Below are 14,291 nucleotides of genomic sequence, written 5' to 3' on the forward strand. Positions count from 1 at the left end.
TGTTATATATTAATCATTTGTAAGCATTTCAGGATTCTTTGTCATGAAAGGCATTAAATAAATTCAGTTAGCATTAGGACCATGGGGATTTGTGCAAAAGTCTGCTTCCTTTGTCAGGATAAACTATTGACTTTAGGTCCTGTCATTTATTCATTAAGGAACTGGATTATTGCCTTGTAAAACAGCATGATGCTATTAACACTGAATTATAAAACTTCTTATTACAAAGCTTTCATTTGAGTTGTAGCAACTTTTCTTATGTAACACTTCAAATAATTATCTGCAAGGGATGGTATTATAGTGAAGATAGTGTGTTTCATTACAAATTCTTCTTACGTACTCTCCTACACAGTGGTCCACTTTCTACATGTTGGATAAGATTCTAGGCAAGAGCTTTCTCTTCACTTATGTCACAATTAAGTGGGGACCACCGAAAATTGAAAGTTTGCTCTTTTTACAATTCATGTTGTCTGTAGAAGTGCTATCAAGGGATTAAAAGCACTTGGCTCTTGCCGTATCTTAATGTCAAGAGTAATAGAATCTCTTATGAATGTTAAATATGCAAAGGAAGCAGGTTCCAAGAACTACCTTACAGTGTGAGCGTTGTGTTATTACAAATCAACAAACTGAACCATAAGCTACTCATATTATCATTCAGAAATTTAAGATCTGGGATGAAGGCTCTGGCTGAAGATATTAATGCTTGAAAAGCCCTGAAGAAAAAGAGTAAAAACGTCACCATGTTTATTTTGCTGAATACTAATTCTAGACTGTTTCTTAGAAAGCAATGGATTTATCCATGACATGATCTGAAAGCCATTAACAGTCCTCTCATCCAGTTTCCCTCGGACCAGGATATACCTTTTTAAGCAAATAGCCTTAATGGGAAGGGTACCACCCTACTGAAGTATGAATAGGTTTTTCTAAGTCTACATTTAAAAGAAAATTTAATTTAAAACATGTCTGTCTTGCAGGAAGCCCGTGGAGGAAAATTCTCCATGAATGTACGTCACAATGATGATGACCGACCAAATCCCGCTGGAGCTGCCACCGTTGCTGAATGGGGAGGTAGCCATGATGCCTCACATAGTGAATGGAGACGGATCACAGCAGGTCAGTAAGCTTTGTGGGATGAGTGGGAATTTAAGAGCCATTGAATGGTCTGAATGTGACCTATCTAAGGGCCAAATAGTGACCTTGGCGCTTGTGCTTGGCTCCCATTAACTTCACGGAGAACTATGCCATGTATTTGAGGGCAGAATTTGACTCAAATACTGGAATGCCTACACTGAGGCCTGGATATTGTATTGCATCACTGCTTTTGCAATGATCAGTTCCATCTGGTGTTTAAATATATTCACTGGAATTCAAAATAATGGGACAAAATTGTCAAACTTTGGTGCCTGAAATTAGGCATCTAGTTCCATAATAATATTAATATGGGTCATTAATAATTAAAAAAAAACAACCTTGTATTGCAGTAGTACCTTAGAGTTACAACCAGTGGGCCCTGTTGTGTTAGTTGTTGTACAAACATAAAATAAATGGCAGTCACTGCTGCAAAGAGCTTAAAACTCTACAAGACAAGACTTAACTGGTGGATGAGACAAATAGGCAGGTTGGGATGGGTCAGAAGGGTAACAGATATAATAGTATGTTCACAATTCTTAGCCAGGTAATGGTAGTGATCATAGCCTAGCCATTATCATGTTGTAATTCACTGTAGGTATTATGGGAGAGGAGGGACTTGATGGAGGATGAGAGGATGCCTTTATGGATTTTGATGGGGGCTATTCTCACAGCCAGAGGTAGTATGGCTACAGAGCACTGAGAGCTTTTCCACCTGGAAGGGATAGGAATGCCCTGTCAGCCTGAACTGCTGTCCTAATATCCTGAATCCCACCTGATACTGCTCCTCAACAGGGTTGGGAGGAGGATATTACTCTCACCACCCTGGGGAGATACAGCCTGCACTGCAGACATGGAGAATACAGGCCTTCTAATAGAACTAGCCTGATTCAGAGGTGCTATGCAGTGCTCAGGGAAAACTGAGGATGTTGGGCATATCTGAAAATCAGACAACTCTTCATTGGATGAGTAAAATGCGGATTTAGAGGCCTAATTTGGGCCATTTACTGGCTATAAGAACTTAATAGAGATGGACCTGAACTAAAACCTGTGTATAAACACCTGTAAAATTTGGGAGTGTGTTTGAAATCCAACCCAGATCTGTATCTGGATTATGCAAATAGTGCATTACCGTCCCTCCTATTTTCTGTCTGTGGCACATGATAGTTCAGCTTCCTGAGGGCTGTTATACCTTGGTCTAAATCCAGTTGTTGGGATTAGTATGCAGGTGATGGTTGTGGCCAGTGATATGGTCAGACTTGATGATCTAATGGTCCCTGCTAGCCTTACGTTCCATTAAATGGCCTGCTGTCTTTATAATAGGTTGAATCAAAACTTTGGATCCAGATATCACTTCACTTTGAGGTATTCAAAATCCAGACCTGAATCCTTTTTGAAAAGATACTGAACCATCATCTTGAATCTAGATTAGTCTCCAATAATGATGATTTTTTTTCTCCTCAGGAAAGGTTATAAAAAAGAGCCCGAGACATGAATTTTGAGGTGAAATAGATATTGAGCTCCATGAAATTAGTTAAACTCATGTACAATAGATTTCTTGAATGAAATATCTGTTTTGGAATTTGAATGTTGCAGTATTTGCTAATATACGGTTGTGGTTTTAAGACCTGTATTTACAACTCTCCAATGTACTTCTAATGATGGAAAAGTTATGGAAATGATTTATAATATTCCAGATGATGTTTACAGAACTGATACATCTTTTTTCCACAGAGGCTAATTCTGAACAGTGTATGTACAGAACGTTGTACATACTTGTTTAGTCATCAATTTAAAAGGATTGAGCCAGACTGGGGCACAGGGAAATCTGATCTTGTGTTAATAAGTGCTCAGCCACCAAGTGACTGCTGCCTAATATTACTAGTAGGTCCCCAAGAGAGGTGCCTAATTATCATAGAATCATAGAATCATAGAATATCAGAGTTGGAAGGGACCTCAAGAGGTCATCTAGTCCAACCCCCTGCTCAAAGCAGGACCAATTCCCAGCTAAATCATCCCAGCCAGGGCTTTGTCAAGCCGGGCCTTAAAAACCTCCAAGGAAGGAGACTCCACCACCTCCCTAGGTAACGCATTCCAGTGTTTCACCACCCTCCTAGTGAAATAGTTTTTCCTGATATCCAACCTGGACCTCCCCCACTGCAACTTGAGACCATTGCTCCTTGTTCTGTCATCTGCCACCACTGAGAACAGCCGAGCTCCATCCTCTTTGGAACCCCCCTTCAGGTAGTTGAAGGCTGCTATCAAATCCCCCCTCATTCTTCTCTTCTGGAGACTAAACAATCCCAGTTCTCTCAGCCTCTCCTCATAAGTCATGTGCTCCAGACCCCTAATCATTTTTGTTGCCCTCCGCTGGACTCTTTCCAATTTTTCCACATCCTTCTTGTAGTGTGGGGACCAAAACTGGACACAGTATTCCAGATGAGGCCTCACCAATGTCGAATAAAGGGGAACGATCACGTTCCTCGATCTGCTGGCAATGCCCCTACTTATACAGCCCAAAATGCCGTTAGCCTTCTTGGCAACAAGAGCACACTGTTGACTCATATCCAGCTTCTCGTCCACTGTGACCCCTAGGTCCTTTTCAGCAGAACTGCTACCTAGCCATTCGGTCCCTAGTCTGTAGCAGTGCATGGGATTCTTCCGTCCTAAGTGCAGGACTCTGCACTTGTCCTTGTTGAACCTCATCAGGTTTTTTTCTGCCCAATCCTCTAATTTGTCTAGGTCCCTCTGTATCCGATCCCTACCCTCTAGTGTATCTACCACGCCTCCTAGTTTAGTGTCATCTGCAAACTTGCTGAGAGTGCAGTCCACACCATCCTCCAGATCATTAATAAAGATATTAAACAAAACCGGCCCCAGGACCGACCCTTGGGGCACTCCACTTGAAACCGGCTGCCAACTAGACATGGAGCCATTGATCACTACCCGTTGAGCCCGACGATCTAGCCAGCTTTCTATCCACCTTACAGTCCATTCATCCAGCCCATACTTCTTTAACTTGGTGGCAAGAATACTGTGGGAGACAGTATCAAAAGCTTTGCTAAAGTCAAGAAATAACACATCCACTGCTTTCCCCTCATCCACAGAGCCAGTTATCTCATCATAGAAGGCAATTAGGTTAGTCAGGCACGACTTCCCCTTCGTGAATCCATGCTGACTGTTCCTGATCACTTTCCTCTCCTCTAAATGTTTCATAATTGATTCCTTGAGGACCTGCTCCATGATTTTTCCAGGGACTGAGGTGAGGCTGACTGGCCTGTAGTTCCCCGGATCCTCCTTCTTCCCTTTTTTAAAGATGGGCACTACATTAGCCTTTTTCCAGTCATCTGGGACCTCCCCCGATCGCCATGAGTTTTCAAAAATAATGGCTAATGGCTCTGCAATCTCACCCGCCAACTCCTTTAGCACCCTCGGATGCAGCGCATCCGGCCCCATGGACTTGTGCACGTCCAGTTTTTCTAAATAGTCCCGAACCACTTCTTTCTCCACAGAGGGTTGGCCACCTTCTCCCCATGCTGTACTGCCCAGTGCAGCAATCTGGGAGCTGACCTTGTGCGTGAAGACAGAGGCAAAAAAATCATTGAGTACATTAGCTTTTTCCACATCCTCGGTCACTAGGTTGCCTCCCTCATTCAGTAAGGGGCCCACACTTTCCTTGATTTTCTTCTTGTTGCTAACATACCTGAAGAAACCCTTCTTGTTACTCTTAACATCTCTTGCTAATTGCAACTCCAAGTGTGATTTGGCCTTCCTGATTTCACTCCTGCACGCCTGAGCAATATTTTTATACTCCTCCCTGGTCATTTGTCCAATCTTCCACTCCTTATAAGCCTCTTTTTTGCGTTTAAGATCAGCAAGGATTTCACTGTTTAGCCAAGCTGGTCGCCTGCCATATTTACTATTCTTTCTACACATCGGGATGGTTTGTTCCTGCAACCTCAATAAGGATTCTTTAAAATGATGAAGAGCACACTTACACCCATGTTTCTTCAGACACACCAGTTATTTGCCCATCACTTTTTACTCCGTGCACTTTGCAAGTAAGGAAGGGAGTTCATATACAGTGTGCATGAGATGCATCATTTCACTATGGCGTATAGAAGACTCTGCATGATACTTAATTAACTGTACTTGCCCTCATATTTAGGGTGAGATTTTAACTTCCCCTTTTTCTGGTCATACCGCAATATGTGGCCCTTAGCTTCTACTCATAGTGAAGTGCAACCAATCTGCGTACTCTGCTGGGAACCTTGCAAGAACTTGCAGGCTTCTAACAGCTTCATTCCTGTACAGTAGTTAAACAGCTGCATCTGGACTTATTAACAGGACTTCTTTAGAAGTTGAATGAATTAAGGAACTACAAATATTTGTGATACAGTACTTCAGATCAGCTTACTGTTTTGAATTGCTTCTGCATTTTGTTCACAAAAACAGATAAAGGTCAACCAGGCTTTGAGAATACAGGATCCGCTTTTGAGTCAAGTGCAGCTTTATTTGATAAATCAGGAAGATAGACTAACCTTTTTTCTCTGGAAAGGTATTAAAACAAGATCAAATCTACTTTCTAGCATCCAGATTCTGCCCAACTATATGTCAGGGGTGGCCAAACTGTGGCTCGCCAGCCACATGAGGCTCTTTTACAGTTAAAATGTGTCTCAGAGAGCCCTCCCTCCCTCCCCCATGTCCCCTCCATTTTCTGCCTGTCAGATGGGGGAGGAGGGGCCCCATAGGACTTCAGCCCCAAGGTGAGGTGGTGGGGCTAGAGGCTTCTTCTTCCTAGCAGGGAGGGGAGTCTTGGGGCTTCAACCCCTTGGGGTGCGCCTGCCGGGGCTCGGTGCTTCAGCAGGAGCAGAGCTAAAGCCCCAAGCTCAGAAAGGCACCTCTTGCGGGGCCGAAGTCCGCAGGCCCCCCGCCCCCTTGCAGGGCAGAACCCCCTACCCCCACAACCCCACTGTGGGGCTGAAGCCCCGAGCACCAGCACGCACACCCCAGCTCTTGAACGTCTGAAGATTGTCATATTCAGCTCGGAGAGTCAGTAAGTTTGGCCACCCCTGCTATATGTAAAAGAGCCTCCACTAGGATAAACCAGTTTCTCTGTGTTTGTATATATGCATGTTATAATAGGAAGTAAGATTTCTGGGGTATTCTTTGTTAATGTAGATCCAGAAGATCATCTCTGGTCATTTTAAAGTTATCGTCTCTATTCTGACACTACTTCTCTTCCATATTTCTCAGCCTTTTAGCAGCTTCTCATATCACCAATGGTATATATTCCTTGGAGGCCTTTTCCTTCTCTATACCAGTAGATGACATTTTACAAAGCAGCTCAGTTTGCTGATGTCTCCTTAGCTGAAGAATACAGGAAAACTCAGAAGTAATCAGTGACATCAAAAAGGAGTTACTCGCATCAGAAATAACAATGATATCTATGGAAGAAGAAAATGAGTTTTCTATGGGTATGTCTACACTGCAGCTGGAAAGGTGTTTCCCAGCATGAGTAGACAGACACATGCTAGCTTGGCTTGAGCTAGCACACTAAAGGTAGCAGTGTGGCCTGGCACAGGTGGCACCTTGGGCTAGCTGCCCAAATAGGTATCTAGGGGATCGGATGGGATTGTACGTAGGTGGCTAGCCTGAGCTGCCGACTGTGCTGCCACAGCTGTCTTTAGCACATGTCTGTCTACCCATGCTATGAAGCATTTTCCCAGCTGTAGTGTAGACATACCCAAAGAAAATACATTGTCTTCCAGTACAATCTCTTCTGTGGGAAAAGGATGATACACATGTTTTTCAAGAGGGGAGCCACATAGCTTTGAAATCATGACCTGTCTAAGTTGCCTTTGTTGAGTGGCATTTTAGGATTTAATCAGTCCAAGGAAGATCTAAAGCAAGATTTAAAATCCATAGGTTTAAACACCGTGGAATTCAAACTGTTCCAATGCACTTTAAAAAAGAAATGAGATCCAGGATTGCTGACAATGGCAGGCAGAGTTACAGAAGTAACCCATGGATGAAGTTTGTTATTTGGAAAGCCGTCTTTGGAGCTCAGAACATACTTTTTTTTCTAAACATCGCAAGTTTAATTTTATCATCTTAGTGAATGATGCCTTTAAGCAAAGGATGCTGATGACTGAACTCTGCCCAGCTGTCCTCTTGCACAATTATCTTTTTCTTTTTGTTTTCAACAATGGCAGTATATTGCTTTCAAATATCATGAGGCTTAGAATTGCCTGCCTAGTGGAGTACTTGTGTTACACAGTGATACTGAATTTTCCCTTTCTTCTGAACTGGTCATTGAGTTGTCTTCTTTCAGATAAGAGTATTGTGGTAAATAACAGATTCTGGAGATCTCAATTTTCTTCTGGACTCTGCCACAGGCTTCCTGTGTGACCTCACTTACCCTTAGTGTCCTCTCTGTATAGAAAGGTGGATAATACTACAGAGAATTATTCTGAGGCTTCAAGTATTTGAGAGCCTAAAATGAAGGAGCTTTATTGTTATCATGTATTATCTGACTTTTTCCCTCCTTGAAATGATTTTTCCTTTTTGTTCCCCTCGCTTTTTGTAAACTGAAGAAAGAGTAGGGCAGTAACATTCCTTATCAGAGTAAACCACAGAGAGAGAATAGCCTGAATTGTTTAGCTGTCCCACAGGAGTGGAATGGGACTGCAAACTGAGGCTCAAGAACTAACTCTGTGTGTAAGCATTTATCTCTATTGTAAGTTATTCATTATTCATCATCATATAAATAATGATGGGCACATGAAGTGTGAAGTGGTATGTATTGTTGATAGAGTCACCTTTCGAGGATCGAGACCTAAATGGTCGTTGCAAAATGTATGCATGCAAATATCTATCTTCAATACCTGCACCTAGGCACTTGTTTGTATGTACAAAACAAGTAACTGCATACATGTGTGATAGTTGCGTGTACAGATATGTATTTTGCACAGAGAGGATTGGTTTCCGTGTCAAACTGTGGATTTTTATGCACTCCGAGGGTGTGCGTGTGTGTGTGCACGTGCTAAAATCCATAGTTGTGCATTTAAACAGATAATTGCATATACAAAATAAGCAACAGCATTTGCTGTTGATCACTTAGGTGTGTGGTTACCTGTTTTGTACACATACCTGATTGTTCACTTGTGTAAATTAGGGTTTCTTATGCCCAAATTTAGGTCTTGATCCTGCCATCTGATCCGTGTGGGATATTTTCATGCTGATGTAGTGTGTTTGCAAGTTTCATATGGGCATAAGAATCTGTTTTTGTGGATCAGATTGCAGGAATGGGGACATAGGCAAAATGAATTTGGCCAGTTATGAAATTTCACTGTGTGTGATTATATATGCAAAACTTGGCAAGAATTAGCAAACTGTATGTAAGTTAGTAACATTAATCATTGTTTTAAAAGAGCATAGTCATCTTTGTGAAAACTAAAACCACTCTCCTAAATGTAAAAATAAATGTATTGCCAAAGCGAATTTTGCTAAGAAAGCAAGTGTCCTACAACAGAATGCCAGGGAATTTTAAACTTAAATACTGTGTGGCTATATTAATTTCTCACATTAAACAGATAGTTACCAAAAAGTAAATGGTGCTTTTTTAAAAAAAAAAGTTAGTGTTGTGATGATGACATAGTCAAGATTATTACAACTCGGTCATCATAAATTTCAAATTTTAAAGCCTGAACTCCATAGGGGTGGGAAAACCGTGAGACTGAACATGGCACAAAATGAGAATGGATTAATAACATTTTGGAGAGCTTGGTTTAACTGTCTTAGTTTTAAATATTTATTTCTGTACACTAATTATTTAACATGGCCAAATTTGCTGTCCCTGCTCTCCCAAGTCCCCTCAGAATAATTCGAAATACTCACAAGAGTAAACGGAGCTGGAGCTGGTCTGGAATCCAAAGTATGTGATGCACACTGTTACACTGTATTAAGGAGTTCAGACAGGCTGGTTCTGCCCAGTAGCCAGTATCAGACTCTAACAGCATTTAGTGAACCTTCTTGGAAGTGAGAGGAATAGAACAGGTTTCTTTGAAAAGGGACAGTCCGTTACAACTGTAATCCTTATTACATCCCTAAAAGAAAAGAAAAAGTACATAAAATGCTGCATTGAAAATGTTATGGTAGTGACTCAAGCCAGTGGAAAGATGGAAATTAACAGTTCCAGCTAAAATCTCTAAAAACAATACAGCATAAGGAGCAGTTAGGATAACAGTGGGGAACATTCTATTGTGCAAAAGTTCAGTTAATAAATATTTTTCCATTAACAAGGTGGTGTAAGGTGTGGTCCAAATCAGTCTTCATATCCTTCCAGTCTAGTGTTTAATCCAGATACTGTGCATGTTCTGCTTCAGTTCTGTTAATCACCTCTTTAGTTTAAGGAGTGCACTTTTTTGGAAAGCAGACTGTTGTATAAGTGATTAACTTATTGATGCAGCCAGGCCCAGAGTAAAGGAGCAGCTGGTTCCAAATTGATTTTTCGATCGCTGCCTCCTCTCTGGGTGAAAAATAGGCGGCATGGTCTCGTAAGTTAAGGGTATGTTTGCAGGATGATGAGCTGTGGTATACAATACGCCTTTATTTCCTTATGCTGTTTTCAGTTTCCTTTTTACATTTTAAGGCAGTATGCTTCGACTTCTATGTCTTTGCTTAGATTTTAGGTTTCAGAAACAATGAGCTCTCTTAAAAATCACTTATGCATAACCTTGGGAAGAGAACTGGAGTCACAAAGCTGCTCCAGGATGCAAAATATTGTTTTGTTGTTTTGGAGGACTTGGGAAATAAATCTTCAAGTAAGTTCACTTACCACCAAACATAATTAGTCAGTGTATATAAACAAAAGAAGTCACAATGTGCCTGGCCGCTATTTGTCCCAGATGGATTTCTGAACTTGGCTCATTATACAGAACTGATGTCATGGTGCATAAGTAAGCCCTGAATTAGAGGCTTGCATAGATTCCATTTGATTCCTGTGTGATTGGAGTGGTGGTAGTGGCAGCGGGAGGTGGGAGTGGGGATGCTCCTACTGTCTGCAGAGAACAGTGTCAATAAAGAATTTGGAAGTAGTGCCAACTGGAACAGTCTTCTGTCCACCTGTGCATGTGGGGAGGAGGAGTTGGATTTGTAGAGTATGTGCATCCATCTTAAATCTGTCACTTCCTGACTAGGGGCTCAGCCTTTGAAAATTGAATTACATTTTTAAAAAGTGCTGTCTGTAACGTCTTGACCGTAACTATAGCATTGCTAATGTCATGCTGTACTGTGAGACCACAAGCTGTTGGGTACTTGTTCACTGCGGGAGGGGGACTCAGAAAATCAATCTGTTTTGGTGAGTGGTACTGTAAACCACGTAAGTGAAATTTTCCTATCCCCAACACAGATCAGACTGAACAGGGTCTGTGCAGTGATTAGTACATGAGGACAGTGGGGAGGGACTGAATCCAGCCTCTAGCACTAGACCGAGTGTAGAGCAGCCCAGCAGCTCATGGTGGCTGTTACGCCACTGCCTGGACTTTCAAAGGGGCCACAACCCACCGGTGTTTGTGCCACGTTCCTGACATAATCAACACCCCCCCCCCTCCCACCCCCTCCCCCACACTCTTCCTGTGCATAGCTATCAAAGAGCCCACCTCTGCCATGAGCTGAGTACCCCTCAAACTTCAAGCCTCAGGCAGGCGCAGAATTTGTCCCCCATGCACAGCCTTGTTGGCCTGCCTGGAGAAGTCAAACTATACCTGTGTATTTGTATGCACAGGAATAATAGTAACGACGGGCTAGATTTTTTTAAGGGTATTTAGGCAACGAGATGGACTTTCAGATGTGCCTGCCTGCATCTTTAGGTGCCTACCTACCTTTAAAAAGCTCGTCGTCGTAAGTACCTGACAGGAATGTTATGAAGTGCAGCCTAGTTAGGTATTACTTGCAAAGTGCTCTGAGATCCTGGGATGAAAGGTATCCTAAAAATGCAACATAGAATTTCATTAACTCTAAAGGCGAGAAACTTACATCAAGATAGGAAAGAATTAGATCTATTAGATCTTACTTAGACACCATTGTAGTTCCATTGTGACCATTTTAGGATTGCTGACTGCAACATAAAGTATTCCTCCCAGGTAATGTTGTTATAGTAATAATAATAATGATAAATAATAATAAAAAAACTATGTTAATACCCTAATCACCTATAGCAACTGGATAAGAAACCCAGAAAGAAATAACGGAATGATCTGGTACTTGGGAGATGAAATGGAAAAAGCAATTCTACCCCCCACCCCCCAAAGAATTACTTGTGATATTGAATTTAGACATTAAGGGGGAGATTTTTGAAAGCAGCCATGGCAGGTGCCTAATTTCCATTTGTGCTTTTGAAGAGCTCCTGCTACCTTTATAATTGATCAGTAAACCTGCTGCTGTTGGTTATGGTGGAGATGGTGATAACTGTTTTTTTTGTAAACCAAGACTGATTTTTAGATATGAATGGATTTTGGAAACTGCAAAAGACAAAAGGAGTACCCCCCCCTTTCTACAGGGAAATTATGACTTTCTTCTCTGACAAGAGTGGCTTCATGCAGGCAGAGAAGAAAAGAGTTGTCAAATGTGAGACAGAAAATGCAGGAGAAAAGAGGTGGAAGCTGCCCTCATGTGTCTGCCAAAAGTTCCATGCCAGATGATAAGGCAGTTTATAGATCATTAGCGTTTTGAAAAGATGACTGAGCCCACCTTTAAAAGAGAACAAATAGCCACCCCATCCCCACCCCTAAAGCCCCACATTGCAGAAATAGAAAAAGAAAACTCCAAGGCGATGATGGAAGAATATTCAAAACCGTTAATGAGTGCTTTGACTGTCCTAAAAGTTTCAGCTTCAAAGCCACTCCCAAAGGCTGCTCTTCCATTTCATAATGCATTTTTAAACGCTTCAAATGTCAGCCATTTTAGCAATGCCTTGGAGCTTGACCTTGTTTAATTTACAAGGTACAATAAATGGGCATGTGGGTAGGGTGACCAGACAGCAAATGTGAAAAATCGGGGTGGGGGTAATCGGAGCCTATATAAGAAAAAGACCCCAAAATCGGGACTGTCCCTATAAAATCGGACATCTGGTCACCCTACATGTGGGGAGGATAAAAAGGAGAACCTGTTGGCGCATTTCTGTGATCCTGCTACTATGGGCTAGGAGTAAAAGGAAGCTGACTAGAGGAATTGCTTAAAGTACTCTTTACATTCCACACCCCCCCTCCTCCCAACTGTTTTTCTTGATAGTAGTGGCTCTTTACAAGCTACTGAGAATTTGAAAAGATCATTTGCTTTTCTGATAGTTCTAAAATTCTCAGTTCCTGTCAAAGGGGCACGGTGTGTGTTAATGGGTGCCTGATAGATAGTTAATCCCAAACCAAGGTCCTAAGTGAAAAGCATTTTGTGGTCTCTGCTTGCCATAGTGCAAATCTCAGCAATCCATGCTAGCCTCCACTCAAGAGTGGCCTATTGTAAGAGATTATTATTGTTTCTCTGCAGTAAATGGTGGGATGCTTAAACTTTTTGGCGTTCTGAATGACATATACTTCATGGCAATAGTTTTATTTCTGAGTTTTTAAAATAGATGTGAAATGCTTTATCTGTTGTGCTCTGGGAGCTGTCTTTTGGTTAATAAACACTTGCATAATGATGGCCAAATCCCACAGTTCTAACTTAGGCAATTATTCCATGAACATATCCATGGGAGTTTTTCATGTGTAAGGACTGAGGGGTTTGGAAGCAGAGCTTTAAATGGTGATTATGCCCCTTTCTCAGTGTGCTTTTGTATTTTCAAAGTAAATAGAAACACTTAATCCTGAGTAAATATATATAGGTAATAAAATAGCTGCAGTCATGAATTGTGGAGAGGTAAACCAAAGACAAGTAACAGCCTTTTTCCTCCTCCTCAAACAGTGGAGAAGCAAAGCTCTCTTAGGGTATGTCTACACTGGCAGAGTTACAGCTCTGGCAGTTACAGCACTGCTCAGAGAGTCCTGAAGGGAAACTTTTGTTGTGTGTTCACACTGTCAGCTGCCCGTGCAATAATGTGTTCACACTTGTGGGCACTTGCAGCAGTATTCGGAGTGATGCACTCTGGGTAGCTATCCTCTTCCTCTTCGGCTGCTCAGAGTTGTGGGAAGGCAGAGGGGGTTGCGGGGCGAGGTGGGCTAGGTGGCATCCTGGGTCCTGTCCCAATGACCCGTGATTCATTGCTTCACATCTCAGCAATCCCTGTGCTTCCATCTGCATTTGGTGCCATTTTTCTATGGTTTGTGTACTACGCGCTCTGCTCTGCTGCTTCAGTCTGCAGGAATGGGTCCCACACTGTTGACCAATATGCTGCTCGCTCTAACGAGCACATCACAAGTAGCAGTGGAGTTATTCCTTAAACTACAAATGCAAGAGCAGTTTGATATTGATCTCACCACGTGTAGTAGCTACGACATGAGATTGCTTGTGGCATTCATGGAGGTGCTGACCACAGTGGAACACCGCTTCTGGGCTCGGGAAATAAGCGCTGAGTAGTGGGATTACATCGTCATGCACGTCTGGGATGATGAGCCATGACTGCAGAACTTTCGGATGAGGAAATCCACATTCATGGGACTGTGTTATGAGCTCACCCCAGCCCTGCAGTGCAAGGAAACGAGAATGAGAGCTGCCCTGCCATTGGAGAAGCATGTGGAAATTGCACTATTACAGACAGCTACCAATCGGTCGCTAACCAGTTTGGAGTGGGAAAGTCGACCGTTGGACTTGTGTTGATGGAAGTGTGCATGGCCATTAATCATGTCCTGCTCTGAACGACCGTGACTCTGGGTAATGTGCATGACATTGTGGATGGCTTTGCACAAGTGGGCTTCCCTAACTGTGGAGGGGCAATAGCTGGCACGCACATTCCAATTCTGGCACCAGACCACCTAGCCAACGAGTACATTAATCATAAGGGGTATTTCTCAGTGGTTCTCCAGGCACTTGTGGATCACCTGGTTGTTTCATGGACATTAATGCAGAAAGATGCATGAAGCCAAAATGCAACATTTTATAGAAGCAGTATTGTTTGCAACACACAGACCACTGATTCAGTGATTTAAAACAGAGCCACTATTCACATACCT

The 14,291-nt window shown here is 42.3% G+C and overlaps 1 protein-coding gene across 2 annotated transcripts in view; it reads left to right on the forward strand.

Moving 5' to 3' along the window:
- The window catches only part of FNDC3B (fibronectin type III domain containing 3B), a 371,221-nt gene that overhangs the window by 68,145 nt on the left and 288,785 nt on the right, over positions 1-14,291 (forward strand). For both annotated transcript variants that reach the window (XM_054039466.1, XM_054039465.1), the window contains exon 2: positions 975-1,113. In XM_054039466.1, the coding sequence (XP_053895441.1) occupies positions 1,003-1,113 (111 nt within the window). In that variant the 5' untranslated portion in view covers positions 975-1,002. The remainder of the gene's footprint in view (positions 1-974; positions 1,114-14,291) is intronic.

The sequence above is a fragment of the Malaclemys terrapin genome, chromosome 9 (assembly GCF_027887155.1).
Source record: "Malaclemys terrapin pileata isolate rMalTer1 chromosome 9, rMalTer1.hap1, whole genome shotgun sequence".
NCBI lineage: Eukaryota > Metazoa > Chordata > Testudines > Emydidae > Malaclemys > Malaclemys terrapin.